We start from the raw sequence: 10,634 nt of genomic DNA, 5'->3' as shown, positions 1-10,634 counted from the left end.
TTGCTGTGGGTAGATTAATTTACAGATACTATTGAAAATAATATGAGTCATGTACAGTGTTTCTGCTTTCTGTTTACCGCTGATGAATAACAAATGGTGTATGCTCCTAAGGTAGTGACATGAACATGGATCAGTAGAACTGAACAACAAATAAAGATTAAACAATGGGATGACAATGAGCCCAGTGTAGAAGTTCTCAAATCAATTTTATGGACTCACCAGTTGGATTTGGTTGTGCTGGCTGGAGTGGGTGGGTGGATAGGATTCTGGGAGTTGTAGTCCAAAAAGTCTCTTTCCCTGGTTTTGATATACACTCAAGGTGATTAAGAAAGAATAGTTGTACGGTACGTCATCTAGTCCTCCTGTTTCCAGCAGTGGCCAGCTGAAATGCCTCTGAAGCTCAGAACAGGGTTTGAAGATGAATATTCATTTCTCTATAATTCCAGAAGAAATTATACGGTTTCTGTAACGTAGCTGACATACTCTGTATTTCCATCATTCAGACTATATATATGCTATGTAAAACTTATGTTGTTTTATGTAAACCAATATGGCACCACATAGTCCAATAAAGACTGTGTGAGGTCCAATAAGTAAGGGGGCTCAAGAGCTAACAGTAGTCGACTCAGTTCTGATGGGGATGAAAGTAGATGAGAGTTGAGTGGAGTATTCTGGAAACAGGCATTGCCCACTGAAACAGTGATCACTTCATGCTGCAACATGCTGTTTCCACTTATTATACCTAATAGCCATTGACAGTTCTGCCCTCAATTAATGTGACTAGTCATTGCTCTTCCTGCTTTGGGTGCTCCTCATTTTCCAATTCACTTCAAACAGAGTTTACATAGGAGAAATTTCAAGTTTAAACACAGAATTTGGTATCTAGCTTCTTGAGAGTAATATATAGGTCATAAAACTTGATCTCATTCTGTTTGTTTTTCTTAAAGTGGGCGTAGAGCTGCATAGCAAAAATTAATTATTTACCAATCCTTAACATCTGTCTGGAAGCTACACAGTATCAGACTTCGGAAGTGTGAAGAATGTGGACCGCAGGAATATTACATATTATCTGAACAAGCTGTTGCACTGCAAGTCTTTATCACATGCTTAACAAATATGAGTAACACAAAGTGCAGTAACAAGAACAAAGTTGTGTTCTTTTTTTTCCTAGACATATACAGGGCTTCTCTGGACACTGTGTTTTTAGCTGTGCACTTAAAACATCTTAAGTACAGATGTAACAATATACAGGAAGAGGGCAGAGGGTAGTTCACTAAATCCTTGTTAAGTGTACATTCAGTGCCAATCCTGGATTTGCCATCATCTTCTGTGCTGAATGACCTTTGGGGTAAATAGTACATTGCATTCTGATTTGGATGTTTTCCCCTTTCTTTGTTTTTCCCACTTTGCAGACAAAATATGGGTAGTTCAAGAACTATTTTGACTACAAAATTTAATTATAATATTTTAATTGTCATCTGCAGAAATGTCAGCAGATCATAAAAGATAAAAGGGACAATGGTAGGGGAGGGAAATCTAGCAACCCTTTTAAGACTAACTTATTTATTTTGGCATGAGCTTTCATGGGTTATCTGTCCACTTCTACCTGCTGTATTATTTTCAGACAAACAAGCAGATTTCAGTTGATTTGTTCTCCATAACTTTCTGTCTGTCTTGTGACAATTGTAGATATTTACTACCATTTCCTGCATTGCTTCTTTCTGCAGGCTATGGGCAGGGCTCCTCAAAACATTTTAGGAGTAATGGCAAATGACTGAAACTAACAAGCTGCTAGAGTAGATAAAAAGTATAAAAGTATGTTAGTAGATTCCACACTGCAGATGTGTTAGTAAATTAGCCTACCTGACAATTTGCCCTCCTCTAATGGTATATATAAAGCGCTTCTTCTGCTTCTGCTGAATTACCCACATCTTTTGCAATGAATTGATTCAGTGCTAGTGTACCGATCTGAATCAGTTCCCCGTGACACAGTCAGCCCTGTGACATGACTCCATGTTGAATCAAGTCATTGATGAATGTGAATGTAAAGTGGATTAAACTGAAACGGATAAAGTTCGAATGCTGCTTGAATAGTGTGAATGTCTATTTGGTGCTAAATCGCTTCATTGATTCGACTCAAAAACTGATTTGTTATCATTTCTGTTACAGAATGAACCACGTCCTTGAAAGCTTTCTCCTTTGTCCTCCCTTCCCCTTGACATCTCCTACCTGGATTATGGTATATGGAAATGTCAACATAGAATCATGGGATTGAACAAGGTACAGGGGAACTTGGAGTTTATCTATTTCTAGTTCTTCTCTCTGTCTCGCTCTCTCTTTCACACACACACACACACACACACACTATGTTCAGGGTAGTAATCTTGCAACTTCAGCATCCCTGACAAATACTGCATAGCATCTGCTTTAATGCTGTAATGAAGGTGAGCCCAGAACCTCCTATTGTTAAACACTTTTGGATTTCCCCCCTAATGTTTAGCTAAAAATCTTTTTCTTGGCATTTTCTGCCCATTAGTTATGCTTCTGTATTTTGGAACAACAGAAAACTAGGCTGGTGCATCTTCTGTCTGACAACTCTTTGGCTGCTTGAAGATGGCTGTCATGTCTCCCCTTAATCTTCTCTTCTCTAGCTGTTGTAGCTGATCCTCAAGAGACTTGGATCCACCTGTAGATTTTGATTTCATTGTTTTATTCTCTCTGCTCTTTGGTTTATTGTATGATTTATTTATAAAATGGGTGATGCAGTTTTTAATTGATAGTTATTTAAAACAAATATACAAGGAACTGGCAAAAGTACCTTTGAGTATTCCTTGCCTAAGAAGACCCTATGAAATGGAGTTAATGTATGTCAACAGGCAACTTGAAGCTGCACAAACACACATTTTGATATCTATCTAAATGATTTGTAAAGCCAGTAAATTCTAGATTTTGCCAACCTGTGCCACTGTGATATACTAGGTTTAGTTTCATCCATCATCTGCTACATTTAATCTTGGTTCTCCCTGTCCTGGCTGTACCTTTCAGCTCCACCTTGGATAGTGTACATCAGCAGCACTATTTGGTTCTCACATTCTGGGCTTCCCAAGTTTAAGAGGAAATAAGATTAAATGCATGGCTGACTTGGAGATGCTGATTTGTGTCCTGAGCCTAAGGAGACTAAAGGAAAAGCAGGGAGAACAAGGCCATGCCAGCCTGCAGTGTACTTTCAAGGTTTTGCAAAGGTAATTGGGAGGATCCCAGAGAGGAAGAAGCCTATGAAAAACTGAGGATTCTCACTACTGGCCTTCAACACCATCAATCAACCAGGCAGAGAAAATCACACAGCTTGCCTGCATTGCGCTGGATGGAAAAGGATAAGAAGTGGGTCAGCACTCCCCTCCCTCTGTCAGTCAAGATGTGCATGTAGAGGGGAAGAGAGAGAGAAAATGTAGCAAAGGGTCAAAGAAGAGCTTGTGCCTGGCTTTTGCCTGTGAGAGGGCGGGGGTGAAGCAGCATACATGGAGAATGCCTCTAATAGCCCCAAGGGAAATTTGTGGGTCCTTTTTGTCACTGATTCTGGGATTCTTGGATGGTGCAGTGCATTTAGAATGATCCTGTATTAGGAGATGCAATTGCAGTCTCTGTTAGAAGACTGCTGTTTCCTTTTTACAAGCTGTTTCCTCCTTTGCCTGAGTTCTCCCCAGCACTGTTATGTGGAGGAAACATACCAGCATCTGTGTTTGTAAACGTGTGCTGTGCTTACACATACTCATACATATCTATAACATCTGCAGTCTATGTATAACTAGATGCCATATGATATCCTTATACAGGGAGGAAGAAGGAAGAGAAGGCATGTGCAAAACGTCTTAATTTGCTTGGAGCCCATGCTAGTGGAAAATGCCCCTGCAGGCCTTTTATACTGATGCTATTCTACCTCCCATAATGAATATTCAGAAGCTGCAGTCAGTGAGGACTCAGGTGGCAAAAATAGCAAGGTGACTGAAGCAAGCTCTGACATAAAAGGCTAAATCTACCTTTCTGGGATCACGAAAAGGGGGTTTGGTTTATCACACCAATAATTCTGGCTGTTGTGTGGGGTCCCTCTTTTAGTTTGATCACGTAAGAGAAAACTGTGAAGAAATGTGCAATGAATTAGATGCCTGTTCAACATACTAGCATGATTACATCTTCTCCCATCTCCTCACCAGAGCTATGTTGTAGTAAGCATGTGTTTTATTTTTTTAAAAAAAACTAAAGACAACAGTGCTTTCTGTAATCCTTGCAGCAAGATTGAACATTCAGCATAAAGGGCACACTGTTAAGATATAGCAATGCATGCATTGTTTTCTGCATAATGCAGTCAGGGTCTCCATGGTAAAATGAGGGAGAAAGAGAGAAATTATTTTATTTATTTATTTTTTGTCACCATCAGCAGTTAATCTAAACTAGGAGCTACTCCATTTCATTGTGGGTTAAGTGGCTTACCAGGCAAAACCAAGCGAAGGAGTATAAATCATAACCATTGCTTTTGGGGGCTGGATTTCAGCAATAGACTGGAGGATTATTGAAGAAAATCACCGATGCTGCAGCAGTTGTTGCTCCGGAGTGTTTCTAAGAGGAAACCATCGTCTCCAGCATACCCCCTTCAGTGGAATCACTTAGACACTTCCAGCTGGTGGCAGGGGATACAGCCATAATACCGCTTTCTCTGTCCCAGCTGCCTTTCTCATTATGTTAAATGCATTGGGATGGCTGCACTCTTTTTCAAGGCTCAGGTATGGGAAGGTACAGGAAGGGATCTGCTAGCATGAAATCCTGTAGCATCTGCCAGTTTCATCGACACCCTTGAATCCTGACTGCTTTCCTGGCTCTGACCAAAGGGTTTCTTCCAGGCATTGCTTAGAAGGGCTGCTTAAAGGTGCCTGAGGATATCACCTTCTATATACCAGGAAGGATTTTTTTTTTTTTGAAAGGGGTGTCCTTAATGCAGCATGGCCCATGCAGCATCGCAGCTCAAGAAAAACAGAGATTTAGAACTTAACCCTGAAGAAGAAAATGAGAAAAAGAGGAAACACAGGAAAAGATCCAAGGATCGGAAGAAAAAGGTACCTGTATTTGTACTTGCAAATCTGTTACATGGATTCCTTTGTTTTACTTTGCTCCCTCTGCAGTGTGAGATGTCATGTATCTTGTATGCGTGTAACTTGGTGACTGTAGATAATTGTTAAGACTGTGAAATGTCACTGAACCACAGCTTGGGGGGAGGGGGACTTTGAAAGGCAAATAGGTCTTTAAAGTCAGATTCTACACTTGATGCAGTGACAAGCCCTGGTAGCATGTATTCTTTTTCCCAGGGAGATAATCGCTTTACCTTGGGATATAAGCTTGTTGTTAAGTGCAGTGCAAACCAGTATAGAAATGGTAATTTTACAGGTTAAACAAACAGCATCTGCCTAGATCTCACTAGAAAATAGAAAAGTTGATCGTTTGTCATTTGGCGTGAATATGTGCCAAAATAGCTATTTTCATTGTGCTGGGACTCTGTCACATGTTTGCCTTTGAAATAACCCACCCATTTAAAAAGAAATAATTGAATGAAGTGTTGCACCATCTGTCTCTTAACTCAGTAGGCCTTTTTTATTGGGAAATAATCGCTTAATCAACTGTTGTTATTATTTTCCTTTGTTAGGTGAAAAGATGGGCTAAAGATCCCAGAGTCCTCCTCCACCCCTGTCTGCTATGGGCGCAGTGGTACTTGGAGCAAACTGAGTTCTGGCCATTTTGGTCCACAGAACTGGGTCTGGCTGAAATTTGACTGAAATTAATTGGTTCCTGCTGCTCCCAGTGTAAACTCCAAGAATTAGGGAGGATAATCCTAAATAAACATGCTTTATTTGAGAGCTTGCCCTTTAAGAGGACACCTTAAGTACCAGAAAAGGCCCAGGGATGGTTTCTTGATCATCAATGCCTGTGGTTTTTTTCTTTCTTTTTAGAAGACGAAGCTCTGAATTCAGGAATGAGGTTACATTGCATTTCTGTGTGCCTTTGTGATATTCCCTAAGGGATGCATAATCTAATAGGCTTTGAGCACTGATGCATGTGTTTCCTTAAAGGACATGTTGTAGATTCCCTCAATACATATGTGCGTCTTTGGCTCGGGTGGCAACTTCTCATTTCCTTGGCTATCTTCCTTCCTGCCCCCACCCCACCCTACCCTACCCTGAAAAAGCATTGTTGAGCATAATGGGGAAGAAAATGCACTAAGAATCCTTATGGTACACTGAAATCATTAGACGTTTCTGTGTATAGATGGCTGCAGTCAATGTGTACTGCAGCATGTAAGCTGTGGGCATTTCTTCCATTTAAAGGGACCTGAGCAGGCTTTCCTTTCAGACATTCCTCTGGTTTCTTTTATGCATAGATACTTTAATGGCAGTAATATACAGCCTTAAGGGATGATTTTCTATCCTTTTCACTTCAAAAGCAAGAATAAGATATTCATGATTCCTCACCACTGGGTTTTATTGTGTGCTTGAGAAGTGAAACTGAGGAACCATTACTCTCAAGGGGTTCCTCCCCCAAGCACTCATGGGAATGCAGCCCTCAAAAAGGGCCACCTCTCCATAATACGTGCATGTGTGAGAGAGAAAGAAATGTAGGGGATGAAATGCATCACTTCACCATTAACTTTCTTGTGGTTTGCATAGCTGGGTGGCCTTTTATATAGACTTCAGTTCAACAGCAGCAATTGTGCAGTACCTTTCAGGTTGTTATATATGCAGAATATAGAAGTAAAGGCAGGCAGAGGTGACCATGGCTATAAGTGCCTTTTGATTGTGTGATATTGGCAATTGTTTTTTCAATAGAAACAATCTGTTGTTTAGACAGTGTGATGCCTATGAAGGGATATCCCATAAATGCGATGAGTGGACAGATGAATGGATGTAGTAGTGATGGCGATGATGATTCCACGTTCTTTGTTTAGGCCATATTGTTTTCTCCTTTCCTCCCCCACAATTATTTGTGTTGTGGGAGAAAAGGTTTCCCAGATCAGTGAACCTGCCCATTATTCATTCTCTCCTCCTCTTTTGTCTGGTAGATATGTGTCATAGATGGCCAACATTCGTTTAAATAAGGAAGGGTAAAAACAGACCCTGGACTTGAAATGGGAAATGGGGGTCAACACTAGTGTAGCAAGAACCAGTCTGACCTTCCTTTGTGCATTATGGAATCAGTACATAAAGGTGGAGGTGGTGTTTCTTTTCAATGAGACTTCTCTTTTCACTGTGAATTGCAAGCCACTTCTGAACCATAAGCGAGCTGTAAAAACCTATTCATCCACCCCTGACCAGTCACATGGCAGTGTTCAAGGCAGACCCTTGCTAGTAGTAGAAATACCCTCTGAGAGCCTTCCTGTTGCCAGATAACATTGGGGAGAGCTTGGATTCTCTGGCCAACTGAGACAACAGAGATTCAAGCAGGTTACGAGCTCAGTTTGCAAAACTGAACATCTGAGGCACAATTCTCATCCATTATTACATTTTCAGGAAGCAATTTTGTTCTTATAAGGCCTTTTTTCCCCAGCAAGATTTCTCTCAAGACTTATTTTGAAAAGTTGCCTCTTTTCAAATCATTTTCCAGTAAAGTTGAAATGATTGGGAGTCAGATATATATGGTATTTTAGTTATGGATGCTTCAGCTTAAAGCAATATATATGTATGTTCAGTTGCCTGGTTCAGGTTGTACAAAAAGGGCCAGTAGTTTGAGCCTTGTTAAAGTTTTAAATTCTTATGATGACTCAATTTCTGTATTATATAAACAGACTACAAACCAGCTATTGCTTCCTTGTGAGTGAGTCTCCCTCCCTCTCTAGCCATTAGCTAAGCCAAAATATCCTCCTCCAAAGATATTTCACAGATAAAAATAGGAATATTTTACCACACACCAAGGGAGCAGGTGAGAGGAATGGGACTCTGTGGGTCAGTTGGCAGAGCCAAGAATTCCATCCACCTAGACCTTCTTAGGGTGATTATTCTGTTTATGCCACATTGTTATGATTCATACATATGAATAGGTGAAGCAAAGATTAATCTACTAAATTTTAATACCCCAGAATGGCTTGGAGCTGTGAAATAGCCGTGAGGAAAATAAAATGGGTAGGCGTTATCTACAGAATTATTTGGCCCACATCTGTTTGTAATCTAAAGAAGGATTATAAAGAAATCATGACTTTCAGACAAGCTTAGTCTCTAGCATCTTTCAGATGAGAAGGTCAATATGTTTTAGAAGTTCCGGGGACACGTGAAATGGGCAATACAAGATGGTGGTCCACAACATGTGCAGAAGGTCTGTGTTAGTGTGTACAGTACTCAGACAATCTGGCATTAAGGATCAATTGGCTTCCTGGGGCTGGGTGTGGTTTCAGTCCTGTGTGAACCCAAACACTTCCAACCAACATTTATTGCACTTTGAACAGGGCAGATGGGTTTGGGCTTGGAGATGGGCACACTACTGCAGTGAAAAGAAAATCAGAAGGCAGAATGCAATTCGCCCGGTTACTGGTGTTGCAACTGAGAGCAAGTGTGGTCCAGTGGACAGTACTGGATGCGAACTTGGGAGAGCCAGGCTGTGGTTCCTACCACACTATGAAACCTTACTTTGCAAATGAGGGAAGACCTTTCTCTCAACCTGACCTACTTCATGGGGTATTTGTGAGGATAAAGTAAGGTGGAGGAGAGCCATATATTTGACCTTGAGTTTATTGGAGGAAAAATGGCATGTAAGTATAGTCAATAAAGAAGAAAGCAAATCCTCTTTACCATGGAACCTAAGCAATGTGTCACTATAAAATCCAGAGGTCTTGTGCTTGGGTGTCTCTCAGATCTGAGAGCTGGATAATTTTACCATTCTTGATGGTTTTCATAAGTCTGGAGATAACATTAGAAACTCAATTAACTTCAGTGTCAAAGAGAGCATACTACTACTAACTTTGGCTTGTAAGGCAGCTATGACAGTTTTTAGACATGGATAGCCTGGCTGCATTTATCCTAGCATTGGTAACTTCAAGACCTGATCACTGTAACACTCTTTGGCAGGTTACAAACTGCCACTTACGATGCGCTCCGTGCGTGCTAGGGTTAGGAAGGGGCATGTTAGGGTTAGGAAGAGTCGCCCCTTCCTAACCAGCCCCGCCCCCAACATGCGCAGAGCGCATCGTAAATGGCGACGCCCATCCAAATGGGCACCATTTTGACGTCTTGGACGCATAGTGTCCAGATGTGTCGCGGTGGGAGTGATGCCGCGAGGGCGCACTTTGCCCCTCGCGGTGCCACTTCCACGTTTTGAAAAGGAGCACCATTTCGGCACTCCTTTTTTGCTGCGCTGGGAAGCCTCGTGGTCTGGCCGCTGGGTATTCCCTCTGCAGCGAATGGCGGTGGCGGGAGAATGGCCGCTTGAGGGCGGTCTGTAACCCGCCTTTATTTGGGGTTACCCTTGAACTTGGTTTTGAAGTTGCAACTTGAGCAAAATGCAGTAGATATGCTAGTTATTAGGACCATCTGCTGTGCTGAAATGTATGCACTGGCTCTGAATTAGATACCTGGCTGAGTTCAATGTGTTTCTTCTGACTTATAATGTTCAGGAATATGGATGGCTAGAATACTTTAAAAATAAATTAAAAATGGTTTTAAATGGTTCTTGAGTGTTGGGAAATCCTGATGAGAAGAAACGTGGATATGAATCTTTACAGTTCACAACTCATTTAATGCAAAATTTGTATATGATTGTTTTGCACAGAAGACAAGATTTTCTGGACAAAAATAGTATTTCTGCGCAGAAAATGCTGTTTCTCTTGGAAAAATACCATGTGCAAATTTTGTGCATAATAGGCATCAAACTGCAAATAGTTTTTAAATAGCTTTCAAAAACTGTGCAATTTTCTTCTCACAATGAGAAAAAATTGCTAAAATAACTTATTGCTTCTTTTGAGAAGAAAATTAACAAAGAATTACATCCCTTTTTAGGATTGGGTTAGTTGAGAGACTGTCTTTTCCAGTATAGGCCACCCCGCTCTTCATGTCTCCAGAGTATGGTTCTGATTACTATGATGTAGCCAAGTGAGGTTTGGTTGTGCTGTGGAAAGGGACTTTCTGTGTTGTAGTACTCACTGTATAGAAAAGTCTCCCCATTGAGATTAAGCAAATTCACCTGTGCTTTGTCCTGCTGTCATTTAAAGGGCTACTTATTTCCTAACACATATTCCTGATTTTTTAAAAGTTAATATATAGTTTTCTCACTTTTAGCAATTGACTTTGTTGTATCCATTTTTATTTTCAACTGATCTGAGATTTTTAAAAAAGAAACACGGCATGAAAATATCCTTAAACAAATCAATGAAAATATTGTGCTCCATGTATCAGATCTCTCTTTCTCTCTGTTGCCTCCAATGGTTCCACCAATGGCTCAGTTTGTAACTGTCACATTATACCTCATAGTAATGTAAGGCTGGGGAACCTGTCGTTCTCCAGATGTTGTGGGCCAATGGTGAAATATGATGGAAGTGGTAGTTCTTCATCATCTAGAGGGCTGAAGATTCTGCATCCCTGAAGTAGGGGACTGCCTAGGCTGAGAAG

At 40.8% G+C, this 10,634-nt stretch overlaps 1 protein-coding gene across 10 annotated transcripts in view; it reads left to right on the top strand.

Annotated features, from left to right (window-relative positions):
• Window positions 1-4,495: 4,495 nt before the first annotated feature.
• ANK3 (ankyrin 3) overlaps window positions 4,496-10,634 on the top strand; it is a 284,245-nt gene continuing 278,106 nt past the window's right edge. For 4 of the 10 annotated variants that reach the window (XM_042458766.1, XM_042458765.1, XM_042458764.1 and 1 more), the window contains exon 1: window positions 4,498-5,108. In XM_042458766.1, the coding sequence (XP_042314700.1) occupies window positions 4,995-5,108 (114 nt within the window). In that variant the 5' untranslated portion in view covers window positions 4,498-4,994. Of the gene's footprint in view, window positions 5,109-10,634 lie in introns of all 10 variants that reach the window. The other 6 variants (XM_042458770.1, XM_042458760.1, XM_042458759.1 and 3 more) reach the window with 5 other exon arrangements.

The sequence above is a fragment of the Sceloporus undulatus genome, chromosome 3, assembly GCF_019175285.1.
Source record: "Sceloporus undulatus isolate JIND9_A2432 ecotype Alabama chromosome 3, SceUnd_v1.1, whole genome shotgun sequence".
NCBI lineage: Eukaryota > Metazoa > Chordata > Lepidosauria > Squamata > Phrynosomatidae > Sceloporus > Sceloporus undulatus.
This window is presented reverse-complemented; position numbering and strand designations above follow the sequence as displayed.